This window comes from Ochotona princeps, chromosome 1 (genome assembly GCF_030435755.1).
Source record: "Ochotona princeps isolate mOchPri1 chromosome 1, mOchPri1.hap1, whole genome shotgun sequence".
NCBI classification, from domain to species: Eukaryota; Metazoa; Chordata; class Mammalia; order Lagomorpha; family Ochotonidae; genus Ochotona; species Ochotona princeps.
This window is the reverse complement of record NC_080832.1, coordinates 28,724,482-28,750,361: the sequence shown is the minus strand read 5'-3', so window position 1 is coordinate 28,750,361 and position 25,880 is coordinate 28,724,482. Positions and strand designations below refer to the sequence as shown.

Sequence of the window (25,880 nt, the reverse complement as noted above, 5' to 3'; positions counted from 1 at the left end):
CCCCAAAACTCAAATCAAATGAAGAAAAAGATGATTGTGAAGACAAAATACATGAGGAAACACATGACCATTTGATTTCTCTTTTGTGCTTTCCTATTCAGAAGCCTTCCCTCCTGTGGATTCATATGGGGAATCTCTTTACCAGCAAGTGAAAATACCAAACACTAAGGCTAAACTGGAGGTAATGTCCTGGTAATTCAGCGCAAGGCTAGAACCCTCAGGAGTTTTCCATTCACATCACGAAACGACAGACTCGCCAGCCACCAGGCAGGGACCGGAACAATCCATCAGTGCTTGACCGTGATGGTTTTGATTTCAGTGAAGAATTCGTAGGAGTCCTTGGCTCCTTCTCTCCCCACCCCAGAACTCTTCATCCCCCCAAAGGGAAGGTTCAGCTCTCTGATAAGCCAGCAGTTGGTCCACACCAAGCCAGCCTGCAGCCTCTTAGCCACGCGGTGGATGCGTCCCACGTCTCTTGACCACACCGTGGCTGCTAGGCCATATTTAACACTGTTGGCTCTTTGAATCACTTCCTCTTCGCTCTCAAAGGGGACAACACACGTCACTGGACCGAATATCTCTTCCTTCATGCAGCAGGATTCATCCTTGATGCCTGTGATCACAGTGGGCAGCATGAAGTAGCCTGCCTGGTTTCTCAGGGGAAGGCTCAGTGTGTCCACACCCTCACCACAGAGAATTTGAGCTCCTTCAGCACGAGCTTTGTTAATGTAACTTCTGACCTGAGTGGGTGAGAACCAAAATTAGCACCACTTCACCATCTGGCATCACACAACACAGCAGAAAATTCAAAATTTTCTAGTCATCAGAAAGGGACGTAAGGTCATTGCTACAAAATCTAAGGTTCATTATCTCGTCACTCAGCTGCTAAGCCAGGACTCAGAATTGCTCCAGCCATCACGTGCGCATTCAGCCCTGCTGCACAGAAGGGCCAGGTCATTAATGTCTAAATGGCAGGCACTCTGAAAAGGGCTTTTCACACATTCTCCCTTGACTCTCTCCCAAAATTATTAGCTATTTTTATCTATCATTACCCCCTCTTTGCTGATAACATAATTGAGTCTCAGAAAGGGTGAAAATAGTTTCCAGAGCTAATGAACAATGAAGCTAGGATTAACACTCAGGGAAACTTGGGAGTTAAATACCCAAAAGAATCTTTCCTCCATTTTAGGAGGCAACATCCATTGCAGAAAACAGAAAGTAACGAATGTGTTAGATTTAGTTAAAGACCAAAAAGCCCCTCCATACTTGCACTTCTAGAACAAATCATTTTTAATTTCTAGTCTTGTTACTGATTATACTCTGAAAATATTTCTAGGTAATATATAATTACTGATAGTGGAAAGCAAATCATATAATATGCTAACCCAGTGGCTCAGATATGACAATGGTTGTAGAAATAATTCACTGTAATAATTTTGCATGTGTATACGTACTCATACAGAAATTTTGTTGAAGTCACAATGATTCTATCCCAAAGGATATTATAAAAGTGGAAAAGCAGTCTTCAACATTAAAACTATAGAACGACATTTGAGTGAGAAATCAAAGCAAGATCAATTTTGAAATGATGTTTCAGATTTCTTCTTATCCTTCCTCTCTCCAAGCATTCTGTCCCAGAATTAGATTGAACTTCTCTGTATCACTATGGTGAATATAGTGCCCATTTGCCGTGGAAAAGCTACATAATGCCATTCCATTAATTTTCCTTCTAGTTTACAGGATTCTTACTAAGCCATGAAGTTAAAGTTTTGTGGTTTTTTTAAAATAGAACATTTGGTACCAACTTGTATTCCCCTCCCCTTCTCTCCCAGTATCCACAGTAACCTCAGAGCTGCTTCAGAAGTTTCCCTATTCTAGTTTGTGGCTATAAAGCACCATGCTTCTCTTTCCCTTACTCTCTTGGTCCTTGTGAAATCACCCACCCACCCAAGGACTCTAAAAGTGGGTGCCCTGTAGGAAGGGAAGTCCGGGGAGGACTCCTAAGGCACACCTGGGAAGTGCTGCAGGACTTGGGTGGATGATGGAGAGCAGTGTAAGGCTCGCTCCTGCTTTAGTCTATCCCAGCTAAATGCAATGGCGATCCCCCGCCCCACATCTACAAGGGACGCACGCCAACACAACTGTGGATGCCCAAACCCACAGGTGGCATGGGACCCTATAGATACCATGCTCTTTATATCAAATCTTACATTATGATTAAACATGATTTCTAAATTAAGCATAGTAAGAGGTTAACAGCAACAACTAATAATGAAATAGAAAAATGATATTGACATATTATAAGTAATTTGAATATAGTCTCTTCCTTAAAATATCTTCAGTGTTTGTAGACTGTGGTTGTGCATAGTTAACTGAAACAACAGAAAGCAAAGCTACAGATAAGGGCATGTGATACATTTCAGCAGCTCTGGGGAAAATATTAGAGGAAGGTAAGTGTCAGGTTGCACACTGTGAATATATCAAAATATTAATATATAAGGCACATCACACTAAAGTGAATTTATTTCCTAGAGGAAGTCAGACTCAATGATACAGTATTATCTACCTAGCAGCCCAAGAACTGAGATTTCCAACAAAATTTGAAGGGAAAAAATCTTGTAACTGATACTGTGCATTAAATGTAAGAAATTATTATTAGAAAATTTAGACATAAAATTACAGCATGGCAGTTAAAAAAACTAGACTTGGGAGCACTAATGCATGCAGGAACCTCAGTTCCTCCACCTACTGCCTGGCACCTTTTAAATGGTCTATGCTTGAGTTTCCTTATCTGAACAATAGGATTAATGCTGTTACTTATTCAGAGGGTTCTTACAAAATATTGCATGTAAAAAGTTGCCCACAATGCGAGAGGATGGGCCAGGCTAAGGCCAGGGGACCGGAACTCAATGTGGGTCACCTGTGTGGATGGCAGGGACACACACATTTGAGCTACCACCTGCTGCCTCCCAGAGTGCAACCTTAGCAGAAAGTTGAAATTGAAGTAGATTTGAGACTCAAACCCAGGAAGTATATACAGCCTGGAAGTATCCTAGCCAGAAACTCAATTGTTAGACCCAATACCCAACCCAGTAAGTCTTTTTCGAATCTCAGTCATTTTTGTTCAATGATGGTGATGATGGTGATGACAGTGCTATTGTAATTCACCACATATGTGACTTTGCTCTCCATGATTTCAGTTACCCATGTTCAACCAAGGTCTAAACACACCTTAAGTGGAAAACTCCAGAAATAGCCAACTCATAGGTTTTAAATGATACATCGTTCTCAATAGTATCATGAGTCCTTGTGCTCTCTTGCTCCACATCAACAGGGACATGATTCATCTTTTGTCCTGTGAATTCAGGCTGTGTACCCTATCCACACATTAATCAGTGGGTAGCCATATTAGGTATTAGACTGATTATTCCTACATCAGGGTGTTGTATTTAGAGTTCAGTATCAGCCAGTCTCAAGCATCTACTGGAGGTCTGAGAATGTATACCCCATAGATAAAGAACATTATAATGAGGAAGAAGAGGAAGTTCATGGTCCGACACTAGCTAAGAGACTTCAGAGATTTCCCTCACTCTATATAGCAATTTTTCTTTTTGATCTGAAGAACTGGGTAGGGAACTGTCCAGGTATATCCTAGGTCGGCCTGATGCCCTGCTCTACTGGAGGCTGACCTATGAATTTCTGTGCTTCCTACAGCTTCGCTGTAAATACTCCAGAATTCTCTCTGCCTCTATTCTCGGACAGGTAGGCTCATAGCCAGATTCTCCAGCATGCCTAATGGAGAAGAATTCCAGAAAGTAAAAAGAAAATCAAAGGAGCTGGCATCATGGCATTGTTTGACATCACTCCCACCTATTCTGTCTTAGCTTAACTGGTGTTGCATTTTTTTAAATACGTGGAGCACACCACCTATACAATCAGCATATTAAACATTTAATTTTCCAGTGGTGGTCCACTTAAGTCTAATAGACATCAAAACTTAAAAAGATAATAAGTGGATTCCTGTGGTCAACCAAAGGCAATATTTTAAAATATTGTATAAAAGCTCATGGTAATTATCGTGTATTGGAACCCACTGAGTCTGTCAATGGCATGGTTTCCTCAGGCTGCTCAGCAGGGGCAAATATTTAGAGTGTAGCAAGAAAAGCCATAGTTACCCATGTGAGCTAATGTATGGCATCAATTCTCTTTCAACACACAGATACACACACACACTCACACACACACACAGCGAATCATTGATAGAGAAAAGTGAAATATTTGGAACTGTTTCACTGATGTATATCTGCTGAGTATGTCACTTAGTTACCAGGGCAGTGCATGAAAAAGAAAATTCTAGCTTGAGTGCTGGGTTGATACAGAGAAACTCTGGGCCTCAGAAAAGTGATTGGACTGTAAAGAGGGCCTGAAATTGTACTGTCACTTGAGCCTTCAGGAAGAGTCTTCTGAGGCAATAAGTTTCATTTCACCCCTACCTGCCTCCCAGGTATCACTCAGGAGAGAATTACAGCTGATGTCCATTTGCCATTTGCAAGTGAATGAACAAGCATGTGACCCTGGTTCCCAGAGCAGCCAGAAGAGAGAAGGGACAGGGGCTTCTTTGCACTTGGTGACTCCTCACTCTGCAAAGGTAGAAACATGCACAACTATGGGTCGCCATGGACATTCTGGTGCAGCTGCCAAGACACCAGTATATGTCCAGCTGCTGTGCTAGTTAGCTTCTACACAAATGACCATAGCCTCAAGTGAGCCTCTCAAGCTACCTGCTAATCTCTTCTATCATTGACTTTCTCTCTGCTGACTTCTTAACACATAATCCAAACTCCGTTTTTGCGGCCTCCAATACCGCCTCTCCTTCTACCAAGCTTTATATTTCACTATTAAATTAGCAGGAATAAGGAAGTTTCATCAAGCTGCTACATTCTCCTGATCTACATGCATCTATGCCTCACAATGTTGTGGAATCCAGAGTTAGGACCCGGTGCAATAGCATAGTGGTTAAGGTCCTTTCCTTGCACGCCAGGATCCCATATGGTGGCCAGTTCTAATCCAGGTGGCCCTGCTCCCCATCCGGCTCCCTGCTTGTGGCCTAGGAAAGCAGCCGAGGACGGCTCAAAGCCTTGGGACACTGCACCCATGTGGGAGACTTGGAAGAGCTCCTGGCCCCTGGCTTCAGATTGGTGCAGCACTGGCTGTTGTGGTAACTTGGGGAGTGAACCATTGGATGGAAGATCTTCCTCTCTGTCTCTCCTCCTCTCTGTATATCTGCCTTTCCAATAAAAAATAAATAAATATTTTTAAAAATCCAGAGTTAAATATCATCCATCTGCCATTGTATTATACAGTATCAGACATTCCTATAAACATACGCAAAAGCTCTTTTCCTCACTCACTGACTGATGGAGAAGTTTTCTTTTTACTATTCATGCTTTCATTACTATAACAAAATACTTGAGGCAAACAACTTATAAAGAAGAGAGATTTCTTTTGGCTCATGGTTCTGGAAGTTCAAATGGCAAACAGCATAGTATTTCTCTTTTCTGTGTTGCTATGATTTTAATTAATTATGTCTCCCCCAATCAGGTAGGTAAATCCTGAAGTCATAGGTTGACGTTACAAAGAAGGTAGAGTCTCAGCCCAATTATGGTATTAGGAGGTAGGCATGAGCACATACTCCGTCATTGTCTCCTGTGAGCCTCGTGAGACACCAAACAAATGGGGCCTGCCATATGTTGGCCTGTGAATCCTCAAAGCTGTGAGTCAAAATAAACCTCCTTCCTGCATAAGTAACTCCTTGTGGGTATTTTGTTACAGTAACAGAAAAATTGACACAGAAAATTGGCACTGAGAAGAAAAGCTGTTGCTATAACTATGCCTGAAAATATGGAGGAAACTAGAACCAGGAAAGTTTGAAAGAGATTGGATCAGGCTAGAGAAAGCCTAAAATGCAATAAGCAGAGCATTTTTGGAAATTCTGATGAGGGATTAGCAGTCTAGAAAGGTGGACAGTAAATGTCAGGTTGATGAGACGTCATTTTTCAGATGGAAATGAGCATTCCTTTGGTGACTGAACTATGTTATACCAAGGCATAGAAGGCATTTCAAAGATCTTCCAGTCTGCCCCTCTCACTGTAGGTTCAGAGGTTTCAAACAACACATTTGTTTCAAAGACCTTCCAAGGAAGACTTCTTTCAGATAAAAAGGCCCAGACTTGTTGCTTGCCCAGGATCAGTTGCAAGTTCTGGCTTGCTGGATAAGAGCTCCAAGACTACCACATGCCTTGTTTAAGCAGACTCAGATACAACTTCTGTTGGTAGCAGACTTCAGCATTATCCACACAATGCTGGTTTTGCAGGTGTACATATTTCAAGAGTTATGGCATCATGGTGGCTCTCACCAGGATTTCAAAGGAAGACAGAAGAGGCCAGCCAGACAAGCTTGGAGTCCCTGTCTGGTGATCCTACTGGGATGATGCCTGTTGGAAGTGTGGGAAGGGAGACTAGTTGAAAACCCAGGGAAGACAGAGTGGCCAGAAATGTGCACCTGCACAGAAAAGACATAGATGTCTGTGTGCAGGGGGCCAAAGCAGAGACTTGCCACATGGGTGGACCACTGCAGAGAACTTTCACTAGGGCAATGCCAAGCAGAAATGTGATATCAGAGCTGCCTCAAAGAGTCCCTACATTGCAATGCCAAGTGGAGCTGCAATGACATGAACTCAGCCTTCAGTGAGATCTGAAACTTTGGCTGTCACCTGCTATAGTGCATGGGAAGGGCTGCCCATGCCACACTGTACCCAGGATGCACTTCTAGTGTCTGGTCTTGCCTTAGGAAATCCTTTTATTGATCTGTTACTCCCTTGTGAAGTAGATATGTGTGCCCTATGACTATCTCACAATTGTGTCTTGGAAGGCTACCACTCAGATTTTTAAAGACTCGTAACTGGAAGAATTTACCTTGAGTATCAGATGAGATTTTTGAAATTACGTAAGAAGAGTGGGACTTTTGGGGAGCCAGGGGCAAAATGCCATCGTTTGAATAGAAGACAACTCCCATTCTCATGCAGATGATGAATTTTGAAAGTCCTAAGTTTATAAAATGAAGAAAATGGAAACTCAATTCAATTATGGTGTCTGAGAGGTTGTTCCAGAGGGAAGTCCGTGTGTCCCTGGGACAGGCCTTCAGAAGGTGCTGCTTGCAGAGCATTAGCTGTAAAAGCCCGAGGTGAGCCCAGCTGCTATGCCTATTCCTTCTGGTTGACCTTGCACACATTCTGATATCTCTCTGCACACATTCTCTGCTTACCTTCCACTGATCTCACCAGACACTGAATCTAAAGGACCTATTCAGTCTTCAACTGTGCAACTCTAAAGCTGTGAGCCACAATAATCTTCCTTCTTTAATTAGTACCTTTTCCAGGCATTTTGATACGCTGAGAAGAAACTAAATGATTTATGTGTGATCTCTCCCCCTGTCCATTCTTATAAAGCCAACAGGATTAAGTCATGGAGTCTCCAGTCACAAGGACTTAATCTAATCTAATCACTTCCAAAGTCTTCACTCTAAACACCTGTGTAATTATGTTTCCACACTTCAAATACTATAAGCATACACATTTAGTGGTTAAAATCCTGCATGAGTTGAGGGGGACACAAATCATTCAAATCCCAGCATTCTCCTTGGTAGGCCTTAGTTCTCTCAGTTAAACACAAAGTTCTTCTAATGACAAATGTTGAGGCTTCTTTTGGGAGTCACATCTGGTAGTAAATAAAAATGATCCCTAAAGATATTAGTTCCATAAATCCCTGACAGACCATGAATGTTTACTCCCAGATGGGCCACTACTGGATACCCCATTGGCTATGGATGATGTAATTTGTATTGTCTATGCTGATTTTTGTGAAATCCCATCTATTAGAAACCAGAGAAGAACTTCCCCATGAAATTCTCTGCAACTTTTGAGTCATACCATTCTTCCTGGCTGTTCTGGCTCTCTCCAGTGCATTGGTGCTACCTCCAAGTCCTCTTCTTAAGTTTGTTAACTTCATTTGTCAGCTACATGAACATGAGCTACACTTGTACATTCATACCTAAACTGTTCATACCCATGTACAGAAACAATTTCCTGAAGTCATAATTTTTCAAAGCTATGCTAGTATTGAACAGTGGTACTTTCCCTGAGCTGCTTGCTGAATGAAAACTCCCTCTGAAATTCATAGAGGTTTACTTGCCTTCTCCAAATGTGCTTTACTTATCAGAGCACCCATTTTCGCCGATGGATCAGAGGGAATGCCAACTTTCCATCTTCTGGCAGCTTCTACAAATCTTCTTAGAAATTCATTGTAGATGCTCCTCTGGACAAAGATCCTGCTGGTGCAGAGACAGACTTCACCCTGGCAGGAATGAGGACAATGGCTAGAATTGAGCACATTCAATCTCATGGATCACTCACCTTGGAATTTTGGGGAATCTGCCATGGATAAAGAACTGGATGGAACAAGGGGACCCAGTGGGAACAGAGCAAATTCATTGTCATAGGGAAAACACAGTCTTGCGGGGAAGACAATAAAAGTTCCAGTGAAGATGGTCAATAAATATAACTTCACATGGTTTTCAAAGCTGTAAGGTGGAATCAGGCACAAGATGGAAGTATAAGCTGATGTGACAGCAACTGTTTGACTAATGGCAGTCATGGAAGCCACCTGCCAAGAGGCAATCATAGAGGGGACTCTTGATTGATGTGAAGGAACAGAGATCTGAAGAAAGAAATTCTGGCTGTGAGTAGGGAGGACCTGCTGTAGGAATAAGCATGGTGTGTGTCAGGACAGACAACGAGGTGGCCAGGCTGAGGATGGGAGTGGAGGCAAGGACAGGAACTGGTAGGAGAGGAGGTTAGAAGGTGGGCAACATCATGAGGTTGTGAACTTCGTGGGCTCATGAGGAGCTTATATTTTAATCTTCAAGACATGAAAAGATCATAGAAGGATTGAAGTAACAGAGGGATATGATTGCATTTGGTTTTTAAAAGAAATCGTTCTGGGGCTGGCACTGTGATATAATGGATTAAGCCACTGCCTGTAGTGCCAGCATTCTACATGGGTGCCACTGCGGATCCTATCTGTTCCACTTCTGATCCAGCTCCCTGATAATGGACCTGAGAAAGCAGTGGAAGATGACTCAGATCTGTGGGTCCCTGCATCCTTATGAGAAATCTGGAAGAAGCTCCTGGCACCAGGTTTTGTACTGGCTCAGTTCCTGCAATTGTGGCCATTTGGGGAGTGAGCCAGCAGATGAGAGATTTCTCTGTGTCTGTCCTTCTCTCTGTAAATCTGCTTTCCAAGGAAATAAATAAATCTTATATTTCAAATAATGGATCACTCTGTGAGGGAAATAAAATAGAAATAAATGAGCATGGGGACAGAGGAGAGAATTGAGAGAATATTCTGGAAACCCAGATAAATGAAAGCAGGGGAGACACCAATGCGGTAAATGGTGATGGAATCTGCCAAGTTAAGTTCTTACAGTGCCCCCCAAATGACACAGATGCACTGGAGAAGAGAGAGTGTTTGGAATTCACGTTAAAAACAGAGCAGGCAGGCCTATGGAAGATTGAGACGTGGGGGTTAGGGAAAGCAAGAACAAGGATGAACCTCAGAAGTTCGGCCTAAGCCCTAGAGCAGATGGTGACTGTGTCTCCTCGAAGGACACATGGATCCAGGAAGAGAAAGCAGAGATGCTGAGTATTCATTTGAGAGGTCCTCTCAACAAGCTTGTGAATGAAAAACAATCACAGTAGGATTCATCCCTGGAATGCAGGGATGGTTCAACATTCGCAAATCCATAAATGTGATACACTACATCCAAAAACTGAAAAACAAGAATCACATGATAGTATCAATAGATGCAGAAAAAGCTTTCGACAAAATCCAACACCACTTCCTACTAAAAACCCTAACCAAGGTAGGCATAGATGGAAAAATCCACAACATAATTAAAGCCATATATGAAAAACCCAACGCCAGCATCATACTGAATGGAGAAAAGCTGGAACCCTTCCTACTGAGATCTGGAACAAGACAGGGATGTCCACTTTCTCCACTACTATTCAACATAGTCCTAGAGGTACTCGCTGAGGCCATAAGACAAGAAAAAGAAATCAGAGGAATCCAAATGGGAAACGAAGAAGTCAAACTCTCACTATATGCAGATGATATGATTCTTTATGTAGAAGAGCCAAGAGACTCAATACAGAGACTGTTAGAACTTGTACGAGAGTTTGGTAGAGTGGCAGGGTACAAAATTAATGAACAAAAATCAACAGCCATAGTGTATGCGAACAGCCCCAAGATGGAAAAAGACTTAACCAGCAAGATACCATTCAAAATAACAGAGAAAAGTATGAAATATCTGGGAATAAATCTAACCAAAAATGTAGGAGACTTATTCGAAGAAAACTACAAACTACTTAAAAAAGAAATTGAACAAGACCTCAAAAGATGGAGTAACATCCCATGCTCCTGGATAGGTAAAATCAATATCATTAAAATGTCTATACTGCCAAAAGCAATATATACATTCAACGCAATCCCAATCAAATTGCCCAAAACATTCTTCATGGAACTGGAAACAATGATCCAAAAGTTCATCTGGAAGCACAAAAAACCACGGATAGCTAGAACCATCCTGAAGAACAGGAAGTTAGCAGGGGGAATCACAGTTCCGGACCTCTGGACATACTATAGGGCAGTGGTTATCAAAACAGCGTGGTACTGGCACAAAGATAGAGAGGAAGATCAATGGAGCAGAATAAAAACACCAGAAGGAAACCCACACAGATACAGCCAAATAATCTTTGACAAAAAGACAAACGACAATCCAGGCAAATGGGAAGGTCTGTTCAATAAATGCTGTTGGGACAACTGGTTAATAGCCTGCAGAAACAAAAAAATAGATCCACATCTCTCACCATACACTAAGATCAGATCTAAATGGATAACAGATCTAAACCTACATCCAGAAACCTTCAAACTTTTGGAAGAAAATGTTGGAAACACACTGGAACACTTAGGGGTAGGCCCTCACTTCCTAAAAAAGACTCCAAATGCAGTAGAAATCGAGACCAAAATAAACAATTGGGACCTCATCAAACTAAGAAGCTTCTGTACAGCTAGAGAAGCAATCAACAAAGTAAAAAGGCAACCCATAGAATGGGAGAAGATCTTTGCACACGACATAGGTGATAGAGGGCTGATCTCCAGAATATACAAAGAGCTACAAAACAACCAAAATGTCAAAACAAACAAGCCACTCAAGAAATGGGCACGGGAAATGGGCAAACACTTCACAAAGGAACAAACCCAAATGGCAAATAAACATATGAAAAAATGCTCAAGTTCCCTGGCAATAAGGGAAATCCAAATTAAAACATCAATGAGGTACCACCTAACGCCAGTAAGACTGGCCCACATGAATAAAAGCACCAACAACACTTGTTGGCGAGGTTGCGGGGAAAAGGGATCCCTACTCCACTGCTGGTGGGGCTGCAGGCTGGTGCAGCCTCTATGGAAATCAGTATGGAGAATATTCAAACAACTCAAATTCAACATACCGTATGATCCAGCAATAGCACTCCTAGGAATATATCCAGAACAATTGTTTTATGAGAAACCAACATGCACTCCTATGCTCATAGCAGCACAATCAGTAATTGCAAAAACATGGAAGCAACCAAAATGCCCATCAACAGAGGATTGGATAAGAAAGCTATGGTTCATCTACTCCATGGAATACTACTCAGCTATTAAAAAAAACAAAATGCAGTTCTTTGTGGCCAAATGGGCCAAACTGGAAACCATAATGCTAAGGGAAATGAGCCAATCCCAAAAGGTTAAATACCACATGTTTGCCTTAATTTAAGATGATATGATGTTATGTATAACATGTTATGTTTTGAATGTTATATGTTGTGTATAAACTAAATTGAAGTATAGGTGAGGTGGTCACAGAAGGTGGCTGGGAACTCGCATTTACTTTCAACATGTTGGTTACTCATTACTATGTCATTTAATTCCATAATGATGTAAATTTTTGCTGATGGTATGATGGAGCTTTCAATTGACTGGGATAATACTCTGCTGGCTCTGTCTTCAGACCAGAGAGGGTATACCTAAGAAGACGTTGAACTTGACTGGACAATAAGATGCTGGACTCTATGTTTGGTGTATGCTTGCAATGGGGGAATCTCAACTGAACTTGAGCTGTGGTTATGCAACAAGGTGGAGGAATCCACCATGGTGGGAGGGTTTGGGGAGGGGTGGGAGAACCCAAGTATCTATGTAACTGTGTCACATAATACAATGTAATTAATGAAGTTAAATAATAAAAAAAAATAAATTAAAAAAAAAAAGAAAAGAAAAACAATCACAGTCAATGGAATACAGCACATAATTAATAGTTTACAACGACGGTTCTTGACATGTCAAAACATTATGCCTCTAGAATAAACAAATAAACAGGTGAATAACCTCCTCATCGTATCTGTATTTGGTCTTCACAATATGCACAATAATGGTAGGAAACAGCTTCTAATTGTTTTGGGTGTTGTACAATGGTTCACTGTCCAAAGTAAACAGCTAAAATTTTGAAATAAATTCCACAACCAGGATTGCTATTAGAGCCATCAGTATGCCCTGCTTGGGAAATAGTCAACACTGAAGGTTTCTTTGGCACAAGTGCCCTACAGGGAAGGAAGGCATGGGCAAGCAACTTGCGAGTTTTACCATTTCCCATTACTCAGGCCAAGAATGCACGAGAGATCCTGAGATTCCTGGAAAAATGTCCTTGGGGAAAATGAGAAAAGGACGATAGTATATATTGAGTGTCTATGATGCGCCAAGCTGGTGAAGATGCTTTTTGCATCCTATTTCAGGAAGGGGTCAGCTTTTCCACTTTGTGGCTAGCAGCTGAAGTTTGGGATTGATACATGCCTAAGAGTGGACAGAGACATTCCTGAGCATGGAAGCAGTTTTCATTATATGGAATCATGACTCGACTAAGTAAACAGCTGCTTTGTTCTTTTCACCTTAAACCTATTTACTGCCTTGAATCAGCCGACTCATTTGGTGCATGCCTCTTTTCCATTGACATTTGAAGTCAGCATCGCCACCCTCATCTCTAGAGAGTTCTCTGGGAAAACTTCATCCTAGCATGATTCTAGTGTCTGAGAAGTCCACAGCCCAGACCCCAGGTCAGCCATCACGGACCTCAACACGGAATTCACCTCCCTCTCATCTCCATTTCTCAGCCCACGAAATGTGTTCCTCTGATTGCTCCAAGCTAACAAAACACTCAGGTAAATGGTTCATTTGGTGCCTGTTTAGTTTAAGGATTCAATTATCTATCTATCTATATATATATATATATATATACATATATATATATACATATATATATGTGTGTATATATATATATGTGTATATATATATATAAAAGTTTGATCTATTGATCCAGAAATATTTTCTTTTTTCCTTATTGGTTTAAGGGGCTGAGACAAGGACAGGGAGAGACAAAGAGAGAGAATCTTTCACCTGCTGTTTCACACCTAAATGGGTACGATGATTCAGGCGGAAGCTAGATCTTCCACACTGCTGGCAGAGGCCCAAGCGCTTAGAATATCAACCACTGCCTTCACATCAGCAGGGAGCTGGATTGAAAGCAGGGTCAGCAGGACTTGAACTGACACTCCATGATGGGCTGCCGATCCCCCCAAGCAGTGGCTTAACCTGCTGTGCCCACAAAGCCAACCCCCAGAAACCTTTTCTATTTCTACCATTTTCTCTAAATTTTATCGTAGAGAAATACTTACAGTTATGATTGTGAAAATAACCATTGAAGTTCTATTTTCACTCTATATTCATAAAATCCTATTGGGAGGCATTATTATTGCCCATATGATTTGACAAGTCCAGAGGCAGGCATTTGGTGTAGCTGTTAAGCTAGCATTCGTGATGTCCACCTCCCATGTTGGAGTGGCTAGCTTGAGTCCTGGCCCCGCCACTTCCGAGTCCAGCTTCCTGCTAATAGGGAACCAGGGCTGTAGCAGGTGAAGACTCAAGTAATTACATCCCTGCCACCACGTGGGAGAACCAGAGTGCATCCCAGGCTCCTGTCTCTCCCAGCCCTGGCTGTTCAGGCTTTCAGGAAGTGAACCAGTGGAGGGAAAATCTCTCTCCCTCTCTCACATGTACTTTCACTCTCCCTTTCAAATGAAATGAAAATGCAACAATTGACCAAAAAAAATTAAGTTATAGATTCAGAGGGTTACATGACATTGAATGTTACCCGAGTCAGGTAAGTACAAATTGATCTCATTTCACACCCGTTTCTCCCTATTATTAGACTTCTAACTCCTTGATTTAAGGTTTTATTCTCTGCTGAAACAAAAACAGCCAGTAGAAAGCAGTAACCCACAGTTTAAACACAGCCATCTCATTCTAGGCAGCGATCTGGGCATGGGTGCCAAAAATACTGCACAGAAGTGAGCCCAGAACCCCATCTTCATAAGGCGGTTGCCTAACTGATCTGGTGCGGTGGGCTTAACCTTTCAAGTGCCTGTGGCCTTGAAGAATCGGCTAAAACCACAGAGCCTGATAAACATGTTCGAAAGTCTGAGCAGGTGCCCTAAAGCCCATCACTGACTCCAAGTTCAAAAACCTGTGCTGGGTTATTTTGGGTGGATCTGTCTCGGTGTGAATGCACTGGAAGAATATTGTTTGCTACAAATAAGACATCAGGATGGAAAGCAGGGACAATTACGTGAATAAAGGAATAAGAAGTACTGAGCAGGTCTGGCACCTGTTTAAAGGTGTGAACTCCAGAGGAGTTGTTCAAGAGAAGCTTGGAACGAATGAGCTCACTGACAGTCACTGAGGTGGAACAGATTGTCAACAGAAGGACACGAGGTCCTGGTCCTCCGGCAACTGAACCGGTGCTGGAGAGCGTGTGTCATTCCTGGACTTTAGCCTGTGATGACATCCATCCGCCTTGTTAGGACCGCATGGAGAGGGCAGCCCCCGGAAGACCCACCTGGTTGACAAAGCTGGACCTGATGGTTTCTGGAATGCACTGCTCCAGGTTGGCGTCCTCAAAGATGACAGCAGGATTCTTGCCTCCTAGCTCCAGCGAGAGCTTCTTGCAGTGGGGAGCACTCAGCTGGGTAATGCGCTCGGCTGTGGGCTGGCTCCCGGTGAAGGAGATCACGGGCACCTCTGGGTGGGACACTAAAGCCTCACCTACCCTGGGCCCTGTTCCAAACACGATATTGACCACACCTGGTGGAACGCCTGCAGGGAAACAGGATTAGTGCCATCACTTCCCTCCCACTGTGCTGAGGCCTTCAGGCCAAGTAGGGCTACTCCAAGAAGGGATTCAGTCCCAGCGCAGGGCTGGGGTGGGTATGGGGGTCAGGGTGGTTATGGGGGCCTGGTTAGGCACGGGGGCCTGGGTAGGTACGGGGGCCAGCAGAGCTTCTGAGAGGGCTGACAAAACCCAGAACTTCTACTGTTGTCTCCAGCGTAACAGCCACGACTTCCAAGTTAGCCCTGCCTAGAGCTTCCGCCAGGTGGGATTTCTCTGAGTGCCTTGCTCATTCTAGGTCATTCATGCCACAGGAGCCCCTGGGCCTTAGCGGACTACGGATGCACACATGACCTCAGGTAGGCCAACATCAGAAGGTCATCAGGGCCCTGCCTCAATCTGGTACCCAGAAATCATGATGCAGGATGAAACAGGGGACAGAGGGTATGTAAAGGCTGCACAGCCACGGAGAACAGGTTGACTAACCTGGCTCACGGGAGCCGCACAAGGCTTCCCAGGGAGGTGAGTTTTGACATAGAAGTCCTGAGCCCGTGGGTTGCATCACACCACTGCACTCTAAAGCCACCTCCCAAGTTCCAAACTCAACCACAAATGGAAGCCCCTAATCTTCCCCCCACAAGCCTCTCCTCACCTGTGTCTCGGTGCATTGATTTGTGTTTTCTGCACATACTTGACCATGGCCAGCACCAGAAGGGATGCCAGTGAGGGCAGAATGGTGCATGGGTTTGGTTCTTCATTGCATCCTTTACACTGAGGCCTAGTTTTGTACACAGAGCTAACCCTGCTAAAGGCTCACGTTCATTGAGAAGCTTGCCATGGGCCAGCCAGCACCATTAGTCCTGCATGCTCTCCTGACTTCACAGCCCTGTCAGATGAGCAATACTCACATCACCTCTACCTACAGGTACACTGAGGCAGAGTGAGGTTGAAAAACAATCAACAAGCATGTTAAGTCAATGAGTAAATTGTAAAGCTTGACGTACAGCACCCCCGTGAGAACTGGTCTGTGGACTTGGGAAGTTGGAAGCAGTGTGCAAAGAGCAACTTGACATGGACAGTCGTGTTGCAGCCGCAGAGCTGCTGGGTTTTCCAGAGGTAGCTCACTTCATTCTCTCTTGCCGCAGGCTAGCCCTGCAGTGGAATCAGAAACTCTGCCGTGTGTCAGCGTTTGTAACTGTGTCCCTGATCCTGGGCCCCTGCCCTTGTCTTGAGCCAGCTAGCCCTCCTCCTTAGAACCCTCCCCTTCAGATTTAGAGCTCCTCTTTAAGAATCTACTTTCAAGCACACATTAAAATTTCACATTACAGACCCATTATGATTGCAACGCCTTCCTCATAGAACCACAAGTTTTACCCACACACCTTGAGGGAGTCATGACGCCCCATTCCGGGCACCCCAAGGAGTTGGTGGCAAGAAGTGCAGGTCTCAATCCCTAGTTGGACCCAAACCCTTTTATCCCATGCTCCTGCTGCTCTCTAACTGTATTGCCAGTGGACTCCGGGGGCCTGGAGCCACGTGGCACAGAAGGGAAGACGTGGGCAAGAATGCTGTAAGTGAAAGCGATCAAGAATAGATCAAGCAAGTAAGGACGTCCCTGGAAGCCATTTTACCACTGAGTAGAAGGTTCTATTTGCTGCAACTCTACCCCAGCCCTGGGCCTCCCTCCAAGGCACCACACATCGTCACCTGCTTTGTTCAAGAGTTTGCACAGCATCCAGGCAGTCACTGAAGTCAGCTCACTGGGCTTGGCTATCACAGCGTTCCCGGCAGCCAGGGCCGGGGCCAGCTTCCAGGTCAGCAGGTAGAGTGGCAAATTCCAAGGACTGATGAGGCCGGCTGGGAGGTGAACAGACACAGCGTTGCACAGGAGGACACGCTCCACAGAGCAAGCAGGCTACCCAACTGCTAATGCAGACAACTTTCAAGTAGCCCAAAATGTCAGCTGTTCTTCCAAACTACCTCCCTCCTCTCCACAAACCTTGCTTATTTGCAGGCAATTTGTACAAACCATTACAAATGGGGAGAGTCTTGGGTATAGGGGTTAACATACCATCTAAGATCCCCTTACACCAGATCAGACCAGGGTCTGAGGTCTACCCTTGTTTTCTCTATTTCTTTCTTTTTTAAAGATGTTTATCTCTTTTTATTAGGAAGGTAGATTTACAGAGAGATGGAGAGACAGAAAGAGGAAGATCTTCCATCTGCTGGTTCATTCCCCAAGTGGTCAGAGCTGAGCCAATCCAAAGCCAAGAGCCAGAAACTTCTTTCTGGGTCTCCCACGTGAGTGCAGGGTCCCAAGACTGGGTCATTCCACTCCTTTTCCTTACCACAAGCAGGCAGCTGAATGGGAAGTGGAGCAGCCAGGACACAAACCAGAATCCATATGGATCCCCATGCATGCAGGGTGAGGATTAGCCTGTTAAGCCATGTACCAGCCAGCCTCCCTTCCCTTTTATTTTTAATCCCAACTTCCTGCTAATGCCCACCCTGGGAGGTAGCAGAAGAGAGATCAATTTGGGGGGTCCCTACCACCTTCACTGGGGGGCCATGATTGAGCTCCTGCTTCTGGTTTCAGCCGGGACCATCCTTGGCCACTAAGAGCATCAGTAGGGAGGGGCCGGTGGTCAGCTAAAGGGGGGAAAGCCCCTTCTCTCCATCTAACAGCTGTCTCTGCCTCTGCACAAAACAGAACATTTAAAACATATCCAGATGGCAGTCAAATCAACACAATTTATTCGCTTTTGGGTGGCTCGCTATGATAAACACGAAGCTTCAGGACTAAAAGGCTGCCAGCCATCAGTTTCTGAATGATGCACATTGAGATTGCTTCACCAAGTGCTGCTTTTTAGAAAACAGTGTACGCCGGGAATTTGTGAAGCTGCCCAGTTGCTGCTCCTTCTGCAAGCTCCCTACATCTGCCTCCAACCTTCTGCGGACTGAGACGTAACATTTCAAGCTTTAAGAAGTTGTTTGTGAAACAGGAGAAAAGATTTTCTGAGCGTCCCTGTGGGGCTGTCCCAGCCACAAGGCCAATGAGCTTCGATCCCAGGCTGTGCAGTTCACCTTGACTATTCTGAAGTTCTCTTTTTTCAAAGATTTTAATATATTTTTATCCATTTGAAACACACAGTGAGAGAGAAAGATCTTTCATCTACTGATTCACTCCCCAAATGGTGATAATTCAGCCAGAAGCCTGGAACTCCGTCTGGTCTCTCACCTGGATGACAGGAGTCCAAGGACTCGAGCCATCATTTGCTGCCTGTCATCTTTCTGCCTGCATCTGTAGGAAGGCAGAGATGGCATTTGGTCCCAGCCCTCCAATACAGGGAGTGGGCATCCCAGAGGGGAGTTTAACACACTGTGCTACAACACCTGTCCCATTGAAATGTTCTATAAAGATAATGTGGGTGCATTAGCAAGAAGCTGGATTGGAAGCAGAAACAGAATTCAATCCCAAACACGTAGAGACATCATGGGAGTATCCCAAGTGATGGCTTAACTCACTGCACCACCATGTCCAGCCGCAGAAGATTTTCAGATAGTAACACTCCTTAGGTTCCTATCTGTAATGTCACCTGTCAAATTTGCTGCACAAGTAATGCTGCCTGCATCTAGAATGGGGCTCCCTGCAACTGAAACCGGCTGGGTCTCCAATCCCAAAACACACAGACGAAATCTGCCCTAAGCAGGAAACTGATTGGCTCTGTTTTAGGTTCTGCCCTCCAAGTGTGCACTGTCAAAGAACACTAAAGGGTGGGCACTGCCTATGGCAGGTAAACCCTGCTGCGCCAGCACACATGGACACCACTTCAGGACCCAGCTGCTCCACTTCCGATCCTGCTAATGTGCCTGGGAGGGCAGCAGAGGACGGCCCAAGGCCTTGAGCCCGGGCATTCCAAGTACTTCCGCTGCACCCCAAGGGGATCCAAGGAAGGCTCCTGGTTCCTGATGTCAGATAGGTCTAGCTCTGGCCATTGCATCCATTTGGGGAGTGAACTAGTGGATGGAAGGTATTTCTCTCTTGCTGTCGCTCACTCTTGATCCTTCTTTAAAATAAAAAATAATTTTTTTAAATAAAAAAGGAAACAATTTGGAACATTAAATTTCCCAGAAAAATCTGTTCTTTAGGGGAAACTAGAGTATTTTTGCAATATAACACATTAGCATATTTTTTAGACATTAGTTAGAACTTTCCATAATGTCTTGAAAGCATGATTTCCCTCAAAGTAATAAAAGGTCTCTTTTTCTTTCCTTTTGACTTAGTTCCTTTCAAAGGCATTAACTAGTAATACAGATTGTTTTTTCTTGCGGCAGACAGTGACACCTAGTGGACAGTTGTAGCCACTACATATATTTTTATGTTCAGAGATGAGTAAAGGCCACGTGCCTAGCGTTATTCTAAGGCTCTATATTTACTAACTTATTTAGTTCATATTAACACATAAAACTACGATTAAAAATACTATATCAGCTTCTCTTATATGAAACACACAGAAGTGCCTTAACTACATAAGTCTACAATCCACCCCTAATTTCTTGGGAAACATCATTTTTTAATTTTAGAAGAGTCTGACACCTGGTACAACTGCTCAATGGCTAAATCCTTTCCTTACAAGTGTCGGGATTCCATGTGAGTGCCAGTTCGTGTCCCGGTTGCTGCACTTCCCTTTCAGCTCCCTGCTTGTGGTATGGGAAAGCAGCTGAAGATGGGCCAAAACCTTGGGACCATGCACCTGCATAGGAGAACCAAAGCAAGCTCCTGGCTCCTGTCTTCGAGTTGCCTCAGCTCCAGCCGTTGCAGCCATCTGGGGAGTGAGCCTGGGGAAGGATGTGTTTCTCTTTGTCTCTCCTCTCTGTAAATCTGCCTTTCCAATAAAAGCAAATAAACTTGCAATAAATAAATAATTAACACATCTTAAAAAAAAAAAGAGTACTTCCAAAAGTATGTGGAAAACAGAATTAGCAGATACGTTCAATTTAGTGTCCAAAATTCTGAAACCTGTGAAAACAAAGAGTCTTCAAAAAATTCACGGAAAACACATACAATGGATGTCAACATCTGGAATACCAAATAAGTTTATATGCTGATTTCACCTTTCCAGGAATTTTTTGAAGCAGCTTCATAGATAGGAAAAAGTCCTGGAATATGAATTTGTTCCTCGCATGATTTTTCCAAAATAACACTCTAAGTGTGAATAGGGAATTGGACACACAGCGTAGATGTTTGAGACTGCCAGAAACCCTTGCGGAAACCCATCAAACCCGCTCCCTCCTTTGCTGGGTCGGCTCGGTGAGCTCCAGTGCACAGCATTTTCGCCGCTTGACTCTGCCTGCGGTGCTGCAGGCTGGCCAGGGACGGCACCTACCGATGCCCACGGGCGTACGCACGGTGTAGTGCACGCAGCCCGCGTGGTCCATGTCCGTGCACTCAGACGTGTGGTGCAGGATGGAGGATGCGAAGAACCGGAAGTTCTGCACCGACCGTGGGATGTCCATGGTTCTTGCCAGAGTTACGGTTTTCCCTGTGAGAAGGAAGCCCCCAGATTGCATGGTGAGTGCATTTCACATGGCGGTGGCACTGATACAACACCTGCCTGGTTTCAACCACAAATATCCCAGCATACCCGAGGCCAGCCTGGGGGAGCTGCCCCCCCACCACCACACACACACGCCAATCACGTTCACAAACACGCAGGATGCATGACATGTCCTCCAGACACGCAGCAGTTCTGGGGAGAGATGACCACGACCCAGGGACAGGATGCCCTATGCTCCTGCCTCAGCTTGCCCACCCAGTGCTCCTGGGAAGAGAGAGAGAAAAAAGCTACTCCTCCAAGGAAGGCAGAGGCAGCTCAGTGACGCAGGGGCCCTTTGCCTACAACAACACCTGCAGGCGAAATATTTTCTTCCAGGGCTGGTGGGACCCCAGATGGAAAGAAGAGATCTTCCATCAGCTAACTGACTCTCCAGGAGGTCACACCAGCCAGGGCAGGGCTAGGGCCAAGCCAAGGGCCAGGGTCTCCACTCAGGATTCCCACGTACATAGTAGGAGCCCACACACGTCTAACTGTAAGCCTCCTGGCTTCTCCTTGCAAATGATTGCAAGGAGAGATCAAGTATGTTTACTCCATTTTCTTGATGTGTAGAAAGGAATGAAAACAAAAACCAAGCAATTGTACTGGGGACGGGCCAGCATCTGACTCCTCAGAAAACCTTCCAGGGCCGGGCGTTCAGCAGGTAAGATGCCGCTGAGGGGCCCGGCGGCAACAGCATAGCGGCTAAAGTCCTCGCTTTGGATGCGCCGGGATCCCATACGGGCACCGGTTCTAATCCCTGCAGCCCCACTTCCCATCCAGCTCCCTGCTTGTGGCCTGGGAAAGCAGTCAAGGACAGCCCAAAGCTTTGGGACCCTGCACCCGTGTGGGAGACCTGGAGGAGGTTTCTGGCTCCTGGCTCCAGATGGGCGCAGCACTGGCCGTTGCAGTCACTTGGGGAGTGAATCATCGGAAGGAAGATCTTCCTCTCTGTCTCTCCTCCTAGTGAGCCGCAATGGCCGGTGCGCGCCGATCCGAAGCCGGGAACCAGGAACCTCCTCCAGGTCTCCCATGTGGGTTCAGCGTCCCAAGGCTTTGGGCCATCCTCGACTGCCTTCCCAGGCCACAAGCAGAGAGTTGGATGGGAAGTGGAGCTGCCGGGATTAGAACCGGCGCCCATATGGGATCCCGGGGCATTCAAGGCGAGGACTTTAGCTGCTACGCCACACTGCTGGGCCCAAAATAAATAAATCTTTAAAAAAAAAAAAAAAAAAAAAGATGCCGCTGGGGACAAGCCCGTCCAATACTGGAGTGCCTGCAATTGAGTCTCCGTTCCATTCCCCACTCCCAGCGACCTACTGAAGTGCACCCTGGGACACAGCACGTGATCATTCAAGTCATCAGGTCCCAGCTACTCTCCCATATGGGAGACGCAGCTCGAGTTTAGGACTCATGACTTGACCATGGTCCAGCCCCAGCCCGGTCACTGGCTCTTTATCTCTCTAGTCTCTGTTGCCAGTGGGTGGGAGCTGGGCTCATGGTGCCTCATGCTCCAGCACTCCTCACAAACTTTGCCACATCTCATTGCACTCCCTTCTCCTTGAACACACAGGGTGTGACCCTGCCCTTTGGCTCTGGGTTTCAGTCCCACAATTCTGCTCTCAGTGAAGCCAGAGTGAGCCGCGTGCAAGCGTGGGGCCTCAGTGACCTTCCGTGGTGCTGCTCTCCCCATCCACGCAGTCCCACGTAGGAGGCATGCCTTGATGGGGTGGTGGGAATAGTCATGGGGCTCCTCAGACACAGCCAATGTTCTAAGGAGGTGAGAGTGCAGGGACCGGTGCGGTGGCCTGGCGTGCTGAGTCTCCGTCTGCAGTATTGGCTTTCCATATAGGAACCCACTGCCAGTCCCATCTGCTTCATTTCCAATCCAGTTCCCTGCTTTGCTTATGGCCTGGGAAAGCAGCAGAGGATGGCTGAAATGCTTGGACCTGTACACCCATGTGGGAGACCCAGAAGAAGCTTCCAGCTCCCAGGTTCGGACAGACCCAGCCCAGGTGGTTGTGGCCATGTGGGGAGAGAATCAGCAGATGGAAGGTGGCTCTACCTGTGTGCTTCTCTTTCAGTAACTCTTGTCTGTACAAGATAAATAAATAATAAATTTTAGGGGGCAGAGGGGGAGGCAAGAGCCCATCTGAGAAGCTGGGACGAAATCAGGAATGGCCAGTGTGTGCAAAACGTGTCAGAGTTTGTGTAAGTATTTACTAACAAGAGACGCCTGCGCCCAAGCCTGGGTCGGCCAGAGGGAAGTCACAGGTAAGACCCACTCATCCTCCCCCACGGCTCTCACCTTGGTCTTTGGATTCCGCCTGGGCCAGCTCCTCCAGGGACTGCTCCAGCAAATCCGCCACCTTGTTGAGGACCTGAGCGCGCTCCTGGGGGCTTCGGGCTGCCCAGTCTGGAAAGGCCTGTCTGGCAGCCTCCACCGCTGCCTCCACCTTGGAGGAGCAGACCGTGGATAGTCACTTTCAGCCCTTCCGCCAGGAGGGTTGGATGATTCCCGGAGGCCACAGGTCCCCACACACCTACCGTTGTTACTGTCTCATTTCAATTACCCACCATGGCCCAAAGCGGAGCCCCCTGCCCCACCCAAATCAAAAGACACACATGGGGACACAAGGGACAAAAGAGGTGCTGGGGTTAGGGGTGGCCTCTCCCCACCCTTAAATCTTAAATGCATGCTCTGAAGAGCTGGTGGTGGTGGAACTTAATGCAACCCCGGCATTCAGAGCAATAGATCTGTTTAACTCAGGAGGGTGGAGCCTCCCTCGTTGGAGAGGCCACAGAGATACTCAAGTTCCCAGCTCCTGCCCTGGCCTGCTGCCAGCGCCACATAGGGACCCTTTAAACTATGGAAAGGGCCTGATGAGGGCCCTGGACCTCACACCTGTCCACCTTGGCTTATTTGTTAAATTAACAAGGAATTAAGACCCCCAAACCCAAAACAGCACCCTGTTTCAGTCATGGTACTTGGGATGTGGCAGTCAGATACATGGAAAAACAGCTGTTTGGATCCTGACGTATATGCATTCAATATTGTAAGAGGCAAATATTTGATAAAGGCTAAAGTCCTCTGTGGAATTACACTCTAGGACTATCATACCCATAGGAAATGACCAATCCTGTTCAATATTTAATGTCTATTTTTAATATGCAAGAGAGCATGTTGAATATCTTGTAGGCATCTGCTGATCTAACACCTGCTAAAGTTCTGACGCGATAGTGTGGCTGTGTCCATTTTACAGATGATACAACTGAGGCCCCCGAAGCTCCAAAGATTTCTCAGAGGTCACACAGATCAACAGCAACAGAATCAGGATTCAAACCTGAATCCTTGTGATCCCCTAGCCCACCAGCTCACCTGTGATGACATCACCACATTCTTGCCCACTCCCCCCCACACCCTGCCAACCTCTGCCCAAACCAAGCGGTCTCTGCTGGCACCAGGGGTCACTGTGGCTGAACACGAATCCAGGAAGTTCTGGGGTGCAAACAAGATTTCCGCTGACTCTGCCGTGCTTGTCATTTCTAACTTCAACTCAGAAAACACTCGTAGGACAGCAGAAATAGAACACCCAAAACTGGATTTTCCTCATCTATTTTCGATCATGTGAGGCAAAGAAAATGGCTGGTTGTAGTTTAACTGACGAATTAGGCAACATTTGTGAACTCGAATCCACTAAGGTCTAAAGGTTTTGACATGCAAGACAGGCTTGAAATATTAATAATATAGAATAAGTCACTCCTCATAAGAAAACTTTGTTTATAATCTATATTTATGTATGATGACTACAATTCCATTTTAAATAATTCTGTTCTTTGTGCCTTAAAAAGAATAAATTTTATCTGGTAGACATCAGATGATAATACCTACATTAGCTGTGTTTACTATACTAGATACATTAACATTCTCAGAACTAATCAAACGTATTTCAAATAGTGATGAAATTCCCCAAATAAAATTAATTCTCCATTGCTTAAAAAAAAAAAGCTACTGCATGTGCCATCAGCACTTTGGGTATGAAAAATAGTTATTAACCCTAAATCTCAAAGTATGAGAATTTGATTTGGGTTTCGTCATTCAAATGATTGATTTTATTTAACTAAATATTTTAAAGACATGAGGAATTGTTAGAGAACAATGTAAAATAAAGCCCTAGGGTTTTCTTTTTTTCTCTGTTCTAGACAAGTGACACACTTTTTAGAAATTTGTGGATATAGTAGTAAATTTAAGAAGTTCTTGGTAATATTTTGTACTAAATACCTATCAGAGAATGTCTGAGAATTAGTAGCAGGAAAAAAAAAAAAAAAAAAACCACTGCATACCCAGACTGGGGCGATCACAAAAAGGACTTTGATCCGAGCAGAGTCACCCAAAGCTGAACTACCACCTATATGCAGCTGCCCGGTGAACTTTCTGAAAATTGCCATCTCTGCCTGCTGATGTTCAACAATTCCAGACCTTCCTCCTGCCCCTTTGCCTTGACGAAATTAATGTACCCACCTTTTTCCTGTATTTTAAACATTGAATTAGGTTTTCCCTGGATGCACTCACCTCTTCCTTCCCACTGTTGGGTACGTGGCAGTACACTTCTCCAGTGGATGGATCATAAGAGTCTATGTAGGATTTGCAAGGTGAAAATGTGCCACCGATGAAGTTCTCCAAGACCAGCGGTACATCCATCTTAGGCTTGGGAAGGACAAGTTCTGCCTTTGCTTTCCCCACCCAGCTGCCCCCACTGCTGAGCTCATCTGCTTTTCTGGCCTTTATGTGCTTGTTGGTCAATCAGTGAAAGTGGGAGGAGACCCGACACTCCCTCAGAGGACGTCTCTCCAAACACCGAACCAAGGGAGCTCGCAGGTACATCGCAGGCCTCCCGGACGCTGTGAAAAGTC

At 45.1% G+C, this 25,880-nt stretch overlaps 1 protein-coding gene across 3 annotated transcripts; it reads right to left on the bottom strand.

Moving 5' to 3' along the window:
• Positions 1-276: 276 nt before the first annotated feature.
• On the bottom strand, positions 277-25,676 carry ALDH8A1 (aldehyde dehydrogenase 8 family member A1). 3 transcript variants are annotated; one of them, XM_058671008.1, is made up of 7 exons: positions 25,540-25,676; positions 23,275-23,422; positions 20,760-20,915; positions 17,080-17,229; positions 15,103-15,359; positions 8,250-8,411; positions 277-740 (listed from the first exon to the last, which is right to left on the bottom strand). In XM_058671008.1, exons 1-7 carry the CDS (start codon positions 25,666-25,668, stop codon positions 288-290), a joined length of 1,455 nt encoding a protein of 484 aa, XP_058526991.1. In that variant the 5' UTR covers positions 25,669-25,676; the 3' UTR covers positions 277-287. The 3 variants fall into 3 exon arrangements, with proteins under 3 accessions (XP_058526991.1, XP_058526997.1, XP_058527005.1); XM_058671014.1 differs by lacking the exon at positions 8,250-8,411; XM_058671022.1 differs by lacking the exon at positions 17,080-17,229.
• Between the last annotated feature and the right edge of the window lie 204 nt (positions 25,677-25,880).